Source organism: Amblyomma maculatum, chromosome 3 (assembly GCF_055883805.1).
Source record: "Amblyomma maculatum isolate TAMU_Amacu chromosome 3, ASM5588380v1, whole genome shotgun sequence".
NCBI classification, from domain to species: Eukaryota; Metazoa; Arthropoda; class Arachnida; order Ixodida; family Ixodidae; genus Amblyomma; species Amblyomma maculatum.
In genome coordinates this window covers 171,322,271-171,342,467 of record NC_139346.1, presented here as the reverse complement: position 1 = coordinate 171,342,467, position 20,197 = coordinate 171,322,271, and the positions used below count along the sequence as shown (strand labels likewise).

The window sequence follows — 20,197 nt, the reverse complement described above, 5'->3', positions numbered from 1 at the left end:
CATTGTAAGGCATGAGAGACAGATGAATGAAAGTAGCTTTATTGTTGAAACTGGGTCCAGTTATCATTTATTCACCCTTCTTTCCAAAAAGGAGCAGATCAGAACTTGTGATTCCACATGTAATACATAGAGTTGCATTGCTTCCTGTGCCAAGGGTGACGACATTAAGAGTGAAATAAGGCTTTATCATTGGCTTCAACAAGCGGTTAGCAGCTTCTGTCCGCAGGCCCGTTGTAGTGTCCCAATGCATAAAATAATGCTCCACTGACCGTAAGGTCAGTATACAATCTTCGGTCAGGAAGTAGAGGCCACGTGTGCAACACTGCACATGGTTAAAGATTGCTCAAACCTCAGACAGGGCGGCGTGCCTGGCTCGCGCTGCCAGCATTCTGGACCTGGCCCGGTGGAAGGATGCCAGCACTGCGGCAATGCTCGACTGGCTCACCTGTCGGCTGCGCAGGAAAAAGGATGCAATATACATCAACCTTGTTAATTTATGCTTCAGGCAGTGTAAGCATGTACAATAATGACATTCCCTCTATTCCCATCATCTGTGGTAGCTGCACTTTTTTTTCTATTGTCGGCAAAATCAGTTGAAGCTGCAACAATTATTAACAAGTACTCCTACTGTCCAGCTTGTCGGCTAATGCTGAAGACATCCTAAACAAGCCTCTATATCACTAAAGAGTATGCAAGGGGTCACTATAGCGTAAGGGACACCTCCTTTACGACGTTAGCTGTTTTTATCTCGTTTCTTAAAATTTTGGTGTCAGCGATGGTGTGGGCACACACGGGTTAAAGTGCATCTCCAACCTACGAGCCCAGCACCTCCCAAATACAAGGAGAATATCTTACCACTAGGTAGCCTATTCGGTAGGGTTTCAACTCGGTTATATCAACTTATGTATTCATTCCTTCACTATCACAAGCCATGTAACACTGGGTCATTTGCTGTACAAACTTGTGACCTTCCTGCGACTTCCACGCTCAGAAAAGCCCTGCATGGTGTAACAACACTACATAGACTGGAAGGTGACTGTGAGAGTTCTTGGTTAAAGGCAGTACACCACCAGTGGCTGTAGCCTGTCCTACCCCCGACCCTCTTCCCTTGAATTTTGCATAGAAAAACTAGCTAGGCTCAACAGATTTTTTTTTTTTTTTTTCTGACAAAAAATACATGAGTCAAGTGCGCAGCATGGTGAAGTGGAACCGCCTGCGCCTTTTAAAGCAATAAGAAGTCTTGTCGCGGAAAATCTGTCGTCTGTCATAATATCCATTAATTTGCTGGAAGAACGCTGTCATCACTAAATTAGATAAGTGAGTTCAATGTGTCTTTTGTAGACTTTATGTCTCCACCTCTAGGCGCCTTCGTGAAAACATCTAACCGCCGACTTGATATATGGATGTCTGGTTGTGAGCAGAGAGTTTGTAGAGATCCTCAAAAAAGAACCGGAAAAGAATGATGCAAAAATCTACTTGAAAACATCAACAGTTCCTAACCTTGCCGTTTTGTTCGACACAATGTAATTAGGTGTCCCTGTGATTTCTTCTTTTTTTTCTTTTTCCACGTGTGAAATATGGCTCCTGCTTAACGAGCCTTAATTCCATGCAGTGTGTGGAACCCTCTGCTGTAACTCGCCGTCGAACCACTGCGTGCCACTCCGTGATTCCTCTTGTTAGAGTCACTGTACCTCATGTCTCAGTAGAATGTTTCGGAATGAGGTCGGATTTACAGTGCTAGCACATGTGTTCAGTGTGTATGTTTCTGGACAATACGATTTGGCACGTCAAAAGCATCATCGTGCAGTGACTGTTTCTGGAACTGTTTTTCAAAACGTTGAGCGACAAGCTTAGACGCCGTGAACATGTAGCCACAACGTCACGGCCACAATTCCGGCAGGCACGAAAGTCGCCTGCTCGTGTTGCTGCTCGAGACTTTCGAGCTGATGGGCTTCGATTTGCCGCTTTCGCTTTTTGCTGGCGGTAGATTTCGAGCAGTCGCACCTTGGGGCTCCGGGTCTATACTGACGACAGTGACAGATGAGAACAAAGAGAAAGGCAACGACTATGTGCGGGAAGGCGAAATAATCATTCGCGGGAAAATGGTTAGGGCAACCGGAAGTCGTCAAAACAAACGTCATCCGTGACGTAATCGTGGGCGGGGCGCAGTTCCAAGCCTGGTTCATTATTTCTTCCTTACACTGTCTCGGCGTGCATGAGTTGAGTGAACGAGGAGGAGCGTCATTCTTATTAATTTTGTATTAGCTGTCATTTGTCAATATTTATTTCGTCAACTCGAGCGAAAACCTTTAGGATCATTGCACTCCTATATAACTCTGTTCAGCAGGATGCACCATCTATTTTCATGTCACATGCGCCGCCAGCGGTCACCGAAATAGACTTCCCCGAACCGAAATTGCGTTTAAGAGTTATGACAGGCATGACGACGATCGGAAATGGAGGTCAGTCTCATAGATCTGCATTTACACAATTCATGGTATCCTGCAGCTGTGAATGGGCGCGCGCATTGGACGCTGCTTGAGGCGACACTGTTATTTTTGTTTGGGGATGCCGTTACGCTGTTCTAACGCATGCGCGTATGTCTTCCGCGTGCATCCGCATTCTGCTTCCAGGTGGTCACGCACAGTTTCACCACACTGCGCGCTTCGCCGCAATGCTTCACCGTGCGACTATGTGTGCGGTGAAGCATCCTCGAAACGCGACGGGGCTGTTCAGTGCCGAGGCATCAATACTATTGAGTCGCACTGCGAAAAGGGGAGGGAAGCTTTCGCAATTTTGGAGCAATCCTTCAACCTTCCTGACAGTGTGCGGAAAGCAAAGCGCTTGAATAAACCGAGAAAAACTCTCGTTTTCATGTGAGTTTAATTTCAAATTCAGACAGGTGTCATGAAGCATGCATGCATCCATCAGATAAAATTACTGTAATGCGAACGTTTTTGGCAATTTTTGCTAGTTGGTTCAATAATTGGAACTTTGGGTTGATTTTAAATTTTTTTTCTGGTACACTGGGGGCCAAATTAAATAGTACTTATTGTAGCTGTGAACAGTAAAATGCACTTAGTTAATATTTAACGCCGTCAGCCTGCCCCAAAGTGCTCCGAAATCGGACTTTTGCTGCTCTTACATGCCTGCTCCAAACAAAAAATTAAAAGGGTTCAACGCTGCTGAACCAAATATTGAGCGAAAGCATTAGCTGCGGGTGACGGAGCGTTCTTCTTCTCTTTTTCTTCTTCCTTAGTGGCCTATAGAGGTAAGGTGCCTTAGTGGCCTATAGGGATAACGTGAATTCCAGGGTCCTAGCAGGCTGATTCTGACATAACCGTCCCATGTGAAACGAGAGACCCAAGTTGGCAGCTCCTGCAGTGCTATCTGCTTGAATTGGTAGTCCAGCTGTCACCCTAGTGTCACGTGGGGTGTAACGTCACAGCTTCACGTGGGTAAGACGTGGCTACCGGCCGAGCTACGTTGAAGTCTCGAAACCTAGAGTAGTATTGCATTCGCAATAAAAGGTACAGCCTGCTTCCACCCGTTATATGCCGTCGCTCAGCTGCTTTGCTCGACCTCGATAAATGACGTTTCGTAGTCCTTATATGATGTTTCATAGTTCGTACGACTTTGGAACAATTTTGTTTTTTCGCGTATGAGGGGCAGCTGCACGTACATCTGCATCTTCTGTTGTGCACAGTTGTGCTAGTGTGCGACCCTGAGTGCGCGGTACTTACCCTATGGACCCTAGTACACGTCTGGCAATCTCCGTCTCCCTGGCCTTGTACCTGGATGAAAGTAAAAAGCTGCCGTTCATGATTGGCACGCTGAAATCGCCTGGAAACAGACGACGCTGAAAAGGTTCCGCATGTTTAAATCAACGGTTGTGCGAAAGCGGTACGACGAACCAGTTGGCTCCAACCGGAACCTGAAATGCTAGTAACATCCGGTTCCAGTGTTTCCACCAATCGGATGGCTCGAAGTCGGGAGACAGCGATACTTTCGATAATGACCTGAACAAGAAGTGGTACTGACTTCCTGTTCCGGTGTTTCCACCAATCAGATGACTCATGATCATGGAGATGGCGACACCTGGCGGCACTTTCGATAACGGCGCAACCCTAGTTCCGTATTCCGAGTTGCGTCACCTCCTGGTGATGAGCTGTACGAATCGGTGCCTGATACTGGACCGATAACTTTGTAAATGTACCTTTGGATCGACTTATGACAGCTTTACCATCTGTACCAGCGCTGGCCTCACTTTTGAGATCTGCCCAAGGTAGACGTCTCACAAGACATCCAGGAACCCACCCTATGCAGGTTTCCGGTGTGCTTTTATCGCGACATAGAAGCGCGCATCCATTAGTAACCAGTACCCTCTGTGCATCTACCCTGCATTGAGATCCACTAAGATGTGGCACCTGGCAACAAACGGTCTCTCGTTAGACAGCCACCCTCGCGCCGGACTCTTCTGAACGCCTCTATCCCACAAGTCGGTTTCTGCAGCTTTATATTTCATTGTGTTTCTGCCTTGAGGCGACCATCGATGAATGCAAGCACAAAAATAACCAACTGCGAACGAGTAAAGAAAAACTGAAGATATCAGCCAGAAAACAACGAGCAAAAAAAAGTAGAGACCGCTCACGTGGTCTGGCGTACGACGTTCAGCAGCACCTTGACGGTTCCGCTGGACTCCGTTTGTAGGGCGTACCTGCTCAACCGCTTGCACCGCTGTGGCCGCTGTCGGTGGGGAAAAGAGAAAGAAGAAACGGGTGCAGTTGCCGCGACGCAACGGGAAAGGAAACAAGAAAGGAAAAGTCCTTCGCGCGGTATTTTAACCCACGGGGCGCCGGCCTTTCCTTTGCGCTCCAGCGGCGCGAAAAATAGGGGCCCGCTCGAGCGCCCTGCTATGGCGTAACGAAGGGAAAGGGGAAAATACGGAGAAAAAAAAATTCAAGGTTTCCTTTTTTTTATTATTTTTTTTTTCCTGATCAGCAGGGCCTTTTTGTACATATATGTATACATTTTAGCTGCATGTCGAGCAGCATGAGGCCCATTTCTGCTGGATACATGTGTGGCCAATCCCTCTCGTGGGTATGTGCCATTATCTAAGGGCATAACAACAACAACTCCTTAAGCTACACATTGCAAACAGCATACGTGGGTCAACGGGGCCGACACGCATTACGCGGCACACCACAACTAATGGTTTGGTTTGTGGGGTTTAACGTCCCAAAGCGACTTAGGCTATGAGGGACGCCGTAGCGTAGGGCTCCGCAAATTTCGACCACCTGGGGTTCTCTAACGTGCACTGACATCGCACAGCACACGGGCGCCTTGCTTTTCGCTTCCATCGAAAAGCAGAGTTTTGGAACAAAAATAATCTAGCCGCGCACGCAAGCTAAGGCAGACACAATAAAAGGAATATCTATTGCCAAGCATTACTTATTGAAAAACATCTTTACCGCAAGAGTCTTGAAAAAAAAAAAAAAGCCTTCTGTTATATAATGCTTGAAATATTTTTGAAAGTATTTAAACGTTATAACAACATTCAGAACAAAGCACAGTTTACTTTTAATGTTAAAGTCGTGTCTGCGCTGCATATAACTTCATTCTCAATTTCAAAGTAGCTTTCCCATGTAACGAGTATACTGCAACCCGTTTAACAATTTTGTAGCCTTTTATTTTTTAATGCGGTGCTAACTGTGAAGTGAAGTGATAGTTGTGTATAAATAACGTGTAATGTATAATTTCGAACACAACGTTAGCTTGTTTAGTCAGGACGTTAAAATAACGTTTACTGAACGAAATAAACGTTACTTGCTAATTTCAATGTTCGCGTATAGCGTCCCAATGCGACATGTAACGTTACTGCAATTTGCGCGATTTCATAACGTTTTTTTAATGTTCGCTGCCGCTTTGGTCATTGAACGACTGAAAAAAAAGTCATATGGTCTGAAGAATCGGCTAAAATAAGGGTCGGGCTGTAGCTTTAAAGCCACAGTTCTGGAGGCGTCGCCGGAAATGCACACTCCTTCGAACTTCCGCCTCCGTAAATATCCCTCTTCGGCACATTGCTGATTGAGCACTATGCGTCTTTAAATGAACACAGGTTATTCGCCATGACAGCAGCTTGGGCATTTTGGTTATTCATTTGCAACGGAACAGCGCAGACAATAGATGGAACAGCGCAGAATGTCCCGCTGAATTCCGCCACAAACGTTATTCACAAACAGCGCGATGAAAAGCGTGTGCGAAATGCATCGCAAATCCACACATCGCGGATAATTCTATGACACACAAGACGTGAGGAAACAAAATCCGCCAGTCCGCTACGCACACAGTTCGTCTGAAATGACGCATATACGAATGCGTGCCGTTCTAATTCTTCATATAGTAGCCTTCGTGCGAAAAAGGGCGCGAGGCGGCCTTAAGCGCATAACTGGAAGATGAATAACGATCGAGCTCTTCATTCAGTCGATTTCACTTATCTTATCCGCTCAAGTCTGCGCCAAGGTCAAAGCGCTTCCGATGGCGACAAACGGTCAAGTGTCAAGGAAGGCACTCGCTGAATAAAGTCGGAGATCGGCTAAATGTATACAGTGCCTTTCGGCACACTTTTTTTTTTTTCGACATTTGGGCTCGCCTCCCATTCTAATCCGCATATTGATATTTATTTCGTCACAACGCTGCACTCTGGGCTACAAAAAGCTATTCACTTTTGCGGAGTGTAGTAGTAGAAGACTATCCAGGCGCAATACTTAGGTGTCTAATACATCGATGACCTGCTGGACGAGCAGGCACTGTTCTTCTTCACCCTCAGCACCAAGCCAGTCCACCCAGGTCCAGAGAGTATGGGAGGGGTTGAGAAAGAATCCCGATTGCAATGCAACCGGACATGAAAATAGGCAGTGGGAATGGTTGGCATAAGGGAAGGGGCAGTTGGGGCATGATGGGTCACGACGGAATTTGTAGATATAGCCTTGCAGACGTTATGAATGTATTCAGCTGTATCTTCCGAAGGATAAGAGCCTCCCAAACGGGGAGATTAGGATGAGGGTCGGGGTAGAGCTTGCGGTCTAAGCGAGCGGCGTTAGAACAGGAAGCGCGCGTGATATTTGAGCGGTACAAATACACTTAATTAGATCCTCGCACAAGTTAACGACGCTTTCAGTTCCTCATCTTCATTCATCATATGGACTGTAACATTTGCCTCCCTTTCGCAAACGAAGCCTCCGGGCGAGTCAGGTGTTGTCACGAGAGTGGCATTTCTTCAAACGGGCGACATGTGCCGAACGTCATCCACTGGCCGTAAGGCGTGCAATCCGGTAGTTAAGTTCGCCGAGTGTTTCCAGGATCACGTACGGTCCAGTGTAGCGTGCCAGTATTTCCTTGTGTAAGCCGCGCTTTCTCATTGGTTTCCAAAGCCAGACTGGGTCACCGGGGGAAGTACAGGGTCTTGAATATTTGGGGGCTGGGATTTAAGATTCCTATGCAAAATCTACTGCCCCATGATCTGGCGATGGTGGTCGTCATAGCGAGCTTTCGGTCGCTCTTGTGTTGCCATAGTCCTCAGTCAGGCTATTCGCCGCACTTCTTCTGCCAAGCAAAGGGTTTCGGCTAAGCACGGGTCGTCTTCAGTAGAAAATGGGAGGATGGTGTCGAGGGTGTGTCGAGAGGAGCGGGCGTACAGGAGGAAGAATGGACTGTATCCATTCTTGGGGACTTTTCTTTTTTATGCTTTGTTGTTGGTATTGACCAGAATTATTCTTATGATGATTTTTAGGGATAAAGAATATTAAATGCAATGCGGAAGGAAAAAACAACGCGCCGATGGTGGGAGTCGATCCCACGACCTCCGAATATCGCGTCCATGCTCGTGCTATATGTGCGTGCGTGTAAACCTTATATATCGATCAGTATTATTTCTGATACGAACAGAATCGCCCTTCGGGCTAAATATATCGAACCCCGTGCCATGGAATATAGTACGTTTACTAGTTGTGCATGCGATTCAACGTGCCTGTGAGCGCAAGAAGTCGATTTTCATCAGAGCATGTGCGCACACTCTGGCCTTTCAAAGTGGGACTGCTTGATCACGCGCTTGCTTCTGTGCCTGTTATGTCTCCGCCCCCCTCTCCATCTCTAAATCTTCTGCAAGATGATCAACAAAAGCTAGGGCAGTGTATAAAAGAATTGTAATGTAAATGTGAAAAGGATGGGTGGCGGCGTGGTCCTGTTTCGGACTTCTCGTCTGCATTTCGTATACTTTATATTTTGTTATGAGGAGACGCAGGAAACGAAGGAAAGTACTGCGTAGACTATAGTAATGTCTAGACATTGATTCCTTGTGTCTGGTAAACAGACGCGCCGAATCGATGTGGAAATGACGAGACGCTTGCCCTGCAATTTAAAAAAGACGTTAAAGGTTTTTTTTTTCTTTTTTTTTTCTTTTTTGCAGCACCAGGCGAAAACAACGGAGAACTGCATGCGTACCTATATTTAGCAGACGCCACAGACAAGTAGCGTGACTCTCAAACATATCGTCGGTTAGCACCATACGACCAGATTAAAACCGCGCTAAAAAAAAAAAAGTGCGAGTTGAAGCTGGCTCACAACATGAGATAAAATGTATATCATGCAGGACAGGGTGATTATTTGACGAAAGAATCGATGAAGGTCCACATTTTTTTTTTCTCTCTCTCTCTCCCTATCGCTCACAGAGACTGCCGCCGAGGTCACATTGATCGTTTCACTCCTCCGAAACTTCCCCTTTTGTTTCGAAAAAAAAAAGAAAAAAAAATGCACGCAAACAGGTGCCAGACGTAAACGCGCAATTTCGTTCAGTGAATGGGAAACGGCTCCGGTACTAACTGTATGGACCATCAAAAGTGTTTGTGATTCCTTCATATACCGACTAATTTAGGAAATTCTGGGAGAGTTTCTGGAGCGTAACGTTTTTTTTAAATATTTTGTAAAACTGCATTATAAGAAAATATCAGTGTATCCGAAGATTTTTCCTTCGCAGACTTGTATAGTGTTTTGCTATTTGTTGAAAGCGCAGGACAAACTTCAGAAGCACAATTTTGTGACATATCGCAAGCTTGTATACCACTTCGATCAATGTCTTCATACACGTATCTAACAATTTATTACACTATTGCCCGACAACTATTTTCGGAGACGCAGCCTTTTGGACTTTTTTTTTAATTACAACTTTAACGAGTGCAGGGAAAACTTCAATAGCAAACTCTCGCTAGACATCACACTCTTAGACCATTCCCATTAATGTGCCCATCGCAGTGTCTTACTATATCCCACACTTCCCTCTCGATTAAAGTGGTGTTCCAGAAAGCTGGACTTGGATTCTTTCGTGCACGCACGGTTCTGTAAGGCTGGCAGCTGGACGCGAACTTTTTTTTTTTTTTTAATTTTTTTCCCCCTCGTATAGCGGTCAACTAGACAGGGAACATATTAGAGAGATTTAGCTTACCGTGATCCGCGATCCGCCACCGTGACCCTCTACCGCGCGTGGGCGGGGGCGCACAAGCTGATTGGTCTCGACGCGGCAGGTCTATGTGCCCACATCAAGTATGTGGCGCCATCTATCGGCGTCAAGGAGATCTGGGCATGCGCAGTGGAAAACACGGCGGCGGATCACGGTAAGCTAAATCTCTCTACTGCTGCCGTCCTGTGGTTTGGGTTGGTGTGTTTAACGACACAAATCGGCATGCTGTGAGAGACGCCATAGAGCAGGGCTCCAGAAATTTCGACCATCTGGGATTCTTTAATGTGCAATGGCATAGCACTACACACGCACCCCTTGCTTTTCGCCTCCGTCGGAAAGCGGCCGTCGCGGCCGGGATTCGATCCCGCATCCTTGGACACAGCAGTCGAGCATCCTACAAGAGAGTGTCGATGGCTATAGCACGCTTGGCATATGAAAACTCGTAGAAGTGAACACGTAGACAATATTTACGGAATGAAATCACACACACGAACAAGCAACCAAATTACTTAGCCTTCCAAAACGCGCTATAACGAATTGGTCTTATCAGCGCAATTATGATATGCTGCGAAACAAGCGGGCCTCCAAGGTATCCGAAGCCACAAACAACACGATTACAATTTTTTACAGAACTTGTACGACCTTTACAGCCATCGCGGCAAACTTTTATACGGCGCTACTATATGGCTATACGGCTGATGTGCGCCGTAAATTTAAGGGAATAAAGCCGCGGTCGGGAGGGTTACGATAACGCTAAATCAAAAAAAAAAAAAAAAAGGAAAATACAAATCGATGTCCCTTCCGGGTTCTTGCGCCACGCGGCTTCTCTTTCTCTCTCTATATATTTTACGGCCTAATAAACGGAAGAAGAAAATACTACACGGTGCCGTATCAGACAAAAAAAGCGAGGAGACGCGCATTCGTGTTTCGACGACGCAGAATATATATCCTTATCCCCGGGTCGCGCATGCAGTGCGCTCTCGCCCACTTTACCACCAAGTCAATGGCAGCAATCGGTCTTCTTCGCGGCGTCCTCTTCTTACGCATACGTGACGCGGTGCACGCAGCGCTAGCTTCTCTTATCTCCCAAATAAAAAAGAATAAAAGGAAAACGTTATTTTTTTGCTGCCTCTTTTATTCGTGTTTGTTTCTGACCCGTCCCTGTCCCGTCGTTCCCCTTTGATTTCTCTATCCGATAACGCGGACGTATAGAGAGCGCGGCTCGTGCGATACCTCCCTGCAAAGTGCTGCAGATATATATTCCGGTCACGCGCGCGACGGCTTTCAGAGCTGGAATCTTCCCGCGAATGTATCGCTGAGCAGGATTGCCCACTTGGACGCCTCAATGTAGTGCCCGCACCGAAGTCGCGTTGTCACAGCGGCGCCTGACCTTTGGATTGAGTCATCATGGTCGGTTGATAGCCTTATGACTGATTTGATAAATTAATAATTTATTGATTGATATTATTGAATTATAGTTATTGGTTGGTCGACTGATCAGTTGGTTGATTGATCGATCGATCGGTTTACTGGTTTAAGCCTGAACAGCTGCACCTCTTGTGTCAAACTCACGCGTAGTTAAGCAATAAAAATAAAGATGGGAGAACACTCTGGCCAAACTTATGGTTATGGAAGACACAAACCACTTGAGGAAAGGAATAATGGCAAAAACCCGAACAAAACTTCTAAATCAAAGCTAATCATAAAAATAAGAGGGCACAAAAAATAGATGCAAGACAAGAACCCGGTCGTGACAAAGTCTGCACGGAAAGTAGAATCAGGAAGCTGCCCGTTGTGCCTAAGTACTGCAGTATTCGCTGATTGTTGGCAGGAGGTGACATCTTCACTCCAGTGGTTCAGTTGCTATGGCCACGGCGATCGACTGCAGATCCCAAGAACGTGTGTTCGATACCGCCATGGCGGCGAAAGCACCCGTGTGCTTTACGATGTGAAACGCTTTGAAGAACCCCAAGTCGTCGAAGTTCTCGGACCGCAGGCATTTGCTGCATGTCCAATATCATTGCTTGGAGGTAGCCATGGTGGAGGTAGGGTAAGAACTCCGCTGCATAGGATTCCACTGTTCGAGTCTAGGTGTAGACTCTGAATTCTCTTGAAATAGCCGAATGGCGTGTATAATTGTTAGGTTTCTCGTCACACATCTTTTGCAAATGCCCTCACGTTGCGCTGATTGAACAACAGAAATGAATGGGCCAACTAGACAGTGTTGTGTAGGGCATGTTCTACTCCAAAAAATTGCTTAGCGGATAAATTTCATGCAGCAAAGCGTCGAAAACGTTTTATTTGCGATTTCTCATCGGGAGTAAGTGAATCGTCAAGCTTGGAACGAGCAATGTGAGAACAGAACACATGCTGCACAGTAAGCTGATCGTGCAGTTTCTGCTCCGATACGAGGAGCCGCTGCCCTCGTATCGCCTGGCGCGAACAGCGTACTCAAGTTGTTACAGCTGGAGTGACGTAAGGAAACGAGAACAAACAAACAAAAAAAAAAGAACACTACGGTATACGACAACGCAGCAAAAGCACACTCCGCGAATGAACGAAGGTGATGAAAGAAAGAAAAGGAAATGATTAAATAAGCAGACATTGACATTCGCGGCTCTCGGGCGCTATATTACTGCCTTTCCCCGATACACATCGAGGAGCTGAACTCAGCAGACCGGCGGCGCGCAAATAAAACCGCATAAATGCTGGCCATGACCGCATGCAGGCAGTTACTTTGCTGGAGCTATAGGGCTCCTCTAATAGGAGCCTCTATCGCTCCGGCCCCCTGCCGGGTGCTGTGCTGCGGACTCAGACTGTATGCGTTGCACGTGTGTAAGTACGTGGCCTCGGGGCCTGTGAGCGCTGAGTTCCGGCTGGGAGGAAAAACACTCTTCGCTTTCTCTTTTACGCGCCTCGTCACGTTCAGGGCCGGCACATCTCGCTCGATACGCGGAGCGCCATCTTAAAATAGACCGCAGCGCATATAACCGCTTAAATACCTGCTGTAGTGAACGTAAAAATAAGAATGAGATGTGCGTTACGACCTTAGAATAGTAGAAACTGATTCTCGGGTCCCTGTCGTTATGTGCATTAAGTGAGTAACCTGTTCAGCAGCCATCAGGAGAGGCACTGCTGGGCTGATCCGAACAGTGCCCGTTTGTTTCTGTTGTGAAGGCTATTTTTGGCGACAGACCTTGCAGGCCCGGCTAAGAATCGTATAGCTCACAACATGTGATTTAGAAAGGTCACTTAGCTGCATACCCCTCTTCCTTCTGTATTCTCTTAACTCGTTTTGTTTATTTATTACTTATTTACTGAATACCAGGAAGGTATCTAGGGATAGACAATCATGAAAGTTGTTTTAAAAAGACGCATTCCACGAGCGCACGTTTGAAAATAAGGTACCGGAGAGGAAAGAAAAGCCTTATGACAGACAAAAATGTCCAGTTTGAAACTTGCTCTGCGCATCGCCAGTTTTCGCAGGGCACGCCCTGCAAACCGGCTGACGAGTTCGCGTGCACGTGTTCCTCCACGAACGGGGCTTTCTCTCGACCAACGAAGATAAGAGCTGCGGCACAGTAATTAGGCACAGAGATAGCATCTTCTGTATGCCCGCGCAGATGCGCACGTCACCACCGCACGCACCGGCTACGATGGAGCATGCGTGGTATAATTCTCAAGCATCTTTCAACCTACTAAAGAGGCCTAGCACTGCTCTCGTCTATTTCCTGAGGTAAGCCCAAGCTGTTATTGTAGCCATTTATAATCACTCCTCCTAGCATATATATATATATATATATATATATATATATATATATATATATATTCAAAATAACAGCTTGAGGGGCTAGTTGGTGCTGCATAATACCCAGAAATGTGGCGCAAAAAACACAAACACATGCGAAGAGAGACAACACACGCGCACACTACCAACTGTAATATGGATCTGAACACACGAAATGTGGCGCAACAAACTCAAACACATGCGAAGAGACACAACACACGCGCACACTACCAACTGTAATATGGATCTGAACACACAGTTCAGATCCATATTACAGTTCGTAGTGTGCGCGTGTGTTGTGTCTCTTCGCATGTGTTTGTTGCGCCACATTTCTGAGCATATATTTTTTCCCTACCTAATTCGGAGCGCGCTGCTGGAAAAGGCTATGGTGCCTCGATGAGCGGGCGCGCATTGAGGCACCCTAGAAAAGGCAAGCCCACAGAGCTTTTCTGAAACGAAAGCTAACATGCATTCTATAGAACTAAAAAAAAATTCATAGAAAACGCATGATCATTCTGGAACGTAGATGATTAAGGCAAATGAAATCGCCAAGTGCATGTAAAATTAACAAACAAAAAAATCCGCGAGGTGGTTTCGAGTGTGTATGTAACACGAACGTTTTAGCGTTATTACCCTTGGCGCGAAAGGTTTTTCAGAATCAGCGCGCCGCAACAAGCCCCACAGCAGGTCTTACTTTGCCTTCGTCCCCGACCAATGAAATGAAATGAGCCCTGAATCCAGCCAGCCATCTCACTCCTCCTCTGCCTGGGCCGGCCAGACCAGCCATCCTCCTCGCCCCACCTACAAGACTCGACGACAAAAGAAACCCAGTTTCAACCAGACTGTCAGGACCTAACAATGCGACGTCAAGACCAGACGACGACACGAACCAAGGCCAAGGCACCGTCACCCAAGCCGTCCGGCACACCCACGAGCCTTGTATGGTTTTCGGCTCTGAGACCGCTGGACGCTCAGAACCGCTCGGAAACCATGCAGCATTCATCAGATCATGTCATTCCCTTACGTGTCTAGCATTTCGTTCTCTGCTATTGCATCCTGACCACACCCACGTGCTGTCAGGCCATCTCTCACAGTCCAAGTAAGGAATCGTGGCCATCGCTCAGTGGTCCCAGATCGTAGCGGACGGGCAGTGCGCTTGCACTGACGGACACGCACGCCGCTGATTTGAAGGTCGCTCTAAAAGAATTACAACTAGCACTGCCGTAATGTGAACATTTTAATTCCAAAACAAGACTGCACCTGCCAAACGCGGGGGTTAGGGGCAGTTCTCGCTATCCGCTAGTAAGCGAGAGTAGAGACGCCGGATTGAGTGACACAGCAAAAATTGATGACAGAAGCGATTGCAAATCAGAAATGAATTAGTTTAGCTTATATGGTGTTTAACTTCGCAAAGTGACTCGGGCTACGAAAGACGCCGTAACGGAGGGCTCCAGATGTTTTCGACCGCCTGGGCCACTGTCCAGGGAAGGCCCTTTTAAGAAAAGGAGCCCAGTGTTTCGATCAGGTACCGGAGATAGTCTGTGCAAAATTCTACAGCGACACGCGCGCCGCAAAGCATCGAAAATACAATTCAAAGCTCCCTCATGCTCTCCTTTGAGAAGCCAGCTTCACCGCTCCCTGCGCTAGCCCGACGGGCCCCGATAATGACGTACGTATCGGGAACGACGTCCATTGGTCCGTCTAGCTGACCGACGGGAGAAGGATGGGTGTCTACCGCTCGCAGCGCGCTTTTCCCTCGCCACGGCCAAACTGAATCCAGCGGCGCGCGCTCCCTCGACCGTTTTTTTCTTTTTCGCGCTCGCGGAGAGCCACGCCCCACCTCCCGCCAAACGCGGAGGACGAAGGGGAATTTGTATTGCGGAGGCTAGACGACCTCGGGCAGGAGAGTGAAAAACCTCTGCGAGGGAACGGAAGGAGAGAGGCAGGATAGAATCGGGTGATTGCGGTGGCTGTAACTGCGTTACAAAAACATTTTGCGGCCTTGCGTTCCAGGGGCGAAGTCTCACAGTCACCGGGGAAGAAAATATTTTCGACCGGAGGGTGGACAGTGGGCCTTTAACGTAAACTGGCATATCGCACAGCACATGGGCGCCTTAATTTCGGCTCCATCGAAAAGTGGCCGCAGGAGTGGCCCATCGGGATACAAAGATAAACGATCGCGCGGACTGGGGCTGCTTCTTCTTTCTCTCTTATATTGGTTTGGTTTGATTTGTGGGGTCGGGACTCAATCCCGCGTCCTTGGGAACAGTAGTCGAGCGCCGTAACCACTGCGCCACCCCGGCTGCTGGCCGGCGAGCAGGGACACGAAGGCGTTCTTTACCTCGCCCACTGAAGGGGAGAGCTGCACGCTGGAGGAACTTACGTCTAGATAGCGTTGCTTGAAAATGCCTACTTTTTTCGCTTTTCGTCCTGTATCCATGCATGCTAGCCTGCTTCAACGGTAAGGATTACCATAATCCGTGCGCGATGCCCAAAAATGCGGCACGAGTGATCACGGCAATTGAGCACGGTTCGGGACAGGTTACGTTTAAACAGAGACATCAGCAATGATTGGTCTTGATAAAGGAATAATTAACCAGTAGCATCCATCCAAGAGCACTCATACGGCTGCAAAGAAAAAAAGTATACATCTTTCACAGAAACCCTCAAGAATTCATCCTGACCCGGGGTTCGTACCCGGGATCGGTTCCCTCAAAATACTGCAGACAATCGGTACGGTCAGTTTTTGTCCGGGATTGCGAAAGAAAGCGGTGAGTTTTAGTGCGCTGGTACTTGGGCTTCCATGCAGTCCGCCAAGAAGCCGTTACCTGCGTATACCTGTGTCTGCCCGTCCGTCTGTCATGATGTCCCTCTGGCAGGCGAGGCTTCTATGAAGTCACGAGACCATGTGACATGGCCGAATTGGCAGCAGATGCCAATTGCCAGGTTCACGATATACCCCAGTCAGACAAGCTAATCTCCTCGGCCATGCAGGTATGTACATACGTCCGCGTGGCTTGGTTCAAGTATTGTTTTCTATCCATGTAGCTCCGGACAACTTGGGCTGCATTGAGTGTGCGTTATAGTTCAACCGACGAAAGCCAGTTCAAATCTAACAAAACGGTGATGGTGGTGGCAGTGGTGGTGACAAATTTAGGTGAGCCTTATCTAGTAACATCATAGTGATGGGATCGCTCTTGGATGCGTGTCGTGGCCGGAAGGTGATGCTTCCCGGCGACTTCCAAAGCCCAGTCCACCAGCTGCCGTTGGGCAGCCAGGTCAGAACTGGACACCGCAGCCTCCCATCGCTTGAGGTCTGTGAGCTGCCATTCGGCTGGTGGAAGGAGCTCAGAGCAAGAATAAAGAATGTGCGTAAAATCCGCTGCCACAGAGGGTGCACTCCGGCGTGAACAGTACCTGGTGTACAAGGGCTATAGGTAGGCGTGGGGAGAGGGAGATACGGGATTGTAGCTGGCGCCACGTCACCTGCTGCAATTTAGAGATAGATTTGTGTGGAGGGGGATAAGCAAGACGAATTGTTCACGGTAGTGCATAGTGATCTCGTGGTGAGCGACCATACCAACCATATGATCTCGACGTCTCCCCAGGCGTCGGCGGCTCCTGCTCGGCTGACGAAACCTCAAGCTAAAGAATGAGCCGCCTCGTTACCTACGTGGCTGGCGAGGGCCGGAACCCAGAGAAGCTGAATAGGTCGGATAGGGACGGGAGACCGGCTTAGAAGCCGGAACGCGGATTCGAAGATACGGCCTTTCGCAAACTTTCGGACCGCTGTCTTCGAATCAGTGAGAATGATGGTCGCCTATATAGTAGCGATTTCTCCTCCGCTTCTGCGGAAGTGAAAGCGATGACAATACCTGCCGTAAGAGGAGTGGAGGAGTTTGACAGTACCGCCAGAGCAAAGGCGGAATAAGAGGTGATGCCGCAACGACATAGACGGTCTCCGGCTGTGTTCCATTTGTGTATGGGGCTGCTGCCCTAGCAGCACGACGAGCCGCGTGATGTTCGGAGTGCACGTTCTTGGGGAGGGGTGAATGGTGAGAAGGTCTCGTGTGCGGGGTGGGAGGGAGAAGGTGTTGGAGTAATATCCAGGGGGTTGTAGGCCAATACAGTCAACAATGTGACAGCCGGCAAAACCTTGGAAAGTCAAGATAGATGACGAATAAACAGGCCTCACCATGCTAACGCACGATAATTCGTGATTAGCCCCTAGCTAGTCATATGTTCATGGTGCATATGACTTGCTAACGTGTGTCTGACATGTGTACTGATGTACTAAAGTAATAATAATTTAAAAACTAATGATTTAAACAAGAATTTTTTTTTAATCCGCGCAATGAAGCGGCGGTGTTAAAGGCCCTTCACATTTCCTGTAAGGCAAGGTTTAAGCGTCTCCCTAATTTCTATAAGAAAGTTTATTCCTCTTACTAATCCACCCTATCATAATGTGACCTGAAGCGGACTAATTCGGCAAGTATACTCTGGCTGACCTTAGAGCCCTGTATGACGTGAAGTCATGACGAAATGCAACTGCGCGCAATAAGAATCACAAAGCGTAGTCTCAATGATTACCGTTTGCGGTTGCATACAGCCGGCGGTGTCATCAAGGAAAGAAAGAAAAAGAATGGAAAGATCGCATATGTCAGCTGAGAAGACTGACAGACAGAGAATGTCAAAGCTAGCTTCGTAACGCCATATTTGCTCTGGATATCCGGGAGTACACGGCATTTCATGATTCAGCGCTGAGGCTTCAAACTATGACAGGCTGACTGATGTGTTGTTGTGCCGCAACGCAAGGCGGCCGAGTCACGCTGTCTGCGCCAGCTGTTCCACCGCGAGAAATTCTGAACAGAGCTTTATACTGGCCGGCGTTTTCTGCATATATACATTACGTGTCGCAATTGAATGCGGTGACTCAAGCATTTCACGAAACAAATTTTGCACTAAATGTCGTGTTCTTTTGTGGGAATATATATAGCAGAACAAGTGCACTCAAAAGCGCCGTGTCTTTCTACGTAGTGCAAAATGCAAGGTCTATAAAAATTTAGGGGACGCTCAAGTAGACGCGGTAGTACCTTTAACGCCGCCTATGCCCCGCCCTCGGCGGCAGCATTTCGATGGAGGCGAAAAGCAAAGCGCCTGTGTGCTGTGCGATGTCAGTGCACGTTAAAGAACCCCAGGTGGTCAAAATTTTCGGAGTTCTCCACTACGGCGTCTCTCATAGCCTGAGTTGCTTTGGGACGTTAAACCCCACAAACCAAACCAAACCATGCCCCGCCGGGGTGGCGCAGTGTTTAGGACGCTCAACTACTGTACCCAAGGGTATACGGGATTGAATCCCGGCCGCGGCGGCCGCTTTTCGGTGGAGGCGGAAAGCTATAGGCGCTTGCGCTCTGCCCGATGTCAGTGCACGTTAAAGAACCCCAGCTGGCCGAAGTTTCCGGAGTCTACACTATACGGCGTCTCCTCATAGCCTGAGTCGCTTTGGGACGTTTAAACCCATGAGCCAAACCAGCTTTTGTAGCGAGAGCTACACTACGCTAGTCAGCAGCGCATTTTGCAGTGTGTAAGACAGGCCACTAGTGCGCATGCGCGGAAACCGGAGTGGAGCAACAGGTGCGCTGCGAACGACATCAGAGCTCGGAGACCGCCGCGTGCCGACTCCACATCCGATGCAGCAGAGACGCCCGAAAAAAAAAAAAAGAGAGAGAAGGACGTCTTGCCAATCGGAGACGCCAAGATGCAGAGCAGCTTAGACGCCCTAACAAAGATAAGAACGAACGCCTTGCCAAGCGCAGACGACAAAACTCAGAGCGCAATAATAATAATACGAATAGTAATAATAAATTGGTCCACAGGAAAGGAAGGGCAAATTATCTGTCACACTTGCTCTGTGGACACCTGAACCGCGCCGTAAGGGAACGGAGGAAGGTGGGAGAGAAAGTGGAAAGAGAAAGATGAGCCGTAGTGGACGGCTACGGAGTAATTTTGACCACCTGGGGATCTTTAACATGCACTGCCATCGCACAGCACACGGAAGCCTCTTTTTTCGCCTCCATCGAAACGCAGCCACCGGCAGAGCTTAAAAAGCGGTGCATAGCAGCAACGAAGAAAGAATGAGCGCCGGAAGGCGAAGAGAGCAGCGGAGACGCCCGAACGAAGAGAGGAACGGCTTGCCAAATGGTGATGTCAGACTGCCAAGTGTAATAGACGGAGCATAACCGCCGTGTTGGGGCCCGTGGAAGAGTTCAGTCAACGGGAACCAACAGAAGAGGATCAGAAGGCACGTCGTGTAACTGTTCACTCTATTCGAGTTTCCGAAAGTGCATCTGCTACTCGGACATTTGAAGCATAGTTTGTGAACAATTCGTTTGGACATATTTGTAGTGTTTGCGAGAGACTGTGGCACCAAATTGACTTGACACCGGTGAGTGATCCAATGCATGAAACTGCGTTTGGAGACTCTGCCAAATCGATATTATCGATATACTGTATAGACAAAATTGAGACCGCTGATTGTGATGGTGGCCCACCCTTTACAGTGGGTCGCCGGTTTAACTTCACAAAGCTAAAGGCGTGGCTGCATGCTACTTTTTTATTTTTCTTGTTTTGAGTGATTGGCCATGGCGCACCACAACTGCACCACGAGACTAATTGTAAATAAGTGTTTGGGGGTCCCCATAGACATCAAGCGTTCGGTACTCCAGGACTGCCCCCTATAACGTAATACAAAACAATGGTATCTAAGGAGTTAAGCTACAAGCGACAGAAGTTAAGTTGCTGGCTTATGCGGAAGACGCGTGGCGGTGTTTTCTGTTGACTGTGAGAGCTTAAGAAAGGCTGTCGATTGGGTTAGGCTATTTAGTAAATAGACAGGA

General features: G+C 47.9%; 1 protein-coding gene across 1 annotated transcript in view; it reads right to left on the bottom strand.

Annotated features, from left to right (window-relative positions):
- Nucleotides 1-23: 23 nt before the first annotated feature.
- LOC146196918 (tectonic-like complex member MKS1) overlaps nucleotides 24-20,197 on the bottom strand; it is a 58,122-nt gene continuing 37,948 nt past the window's right edge. Inside the window, exons 8-10 of the mRNA XM_084598635.1 lie at nucleotides 4,652-4,746; nucleotides 3,744-3,794; nucleotides 24-452 (exon numbers count right to left, since the gene is read on the bottom strand). Coding sequence (XP_084454761.1) covers nucleotides 344-452; nucleotides 3,744-3,794; nucleotides 4,652-4,746 — 255 coding nt within the window. The 3' untranslated portion in view covers nucleotides 24-343. The remainder of the gene's footprint in view (nucleotides 453-3,743; nucleotides 3,795-4,651; nucleotides 4,747-20,197) is intronic.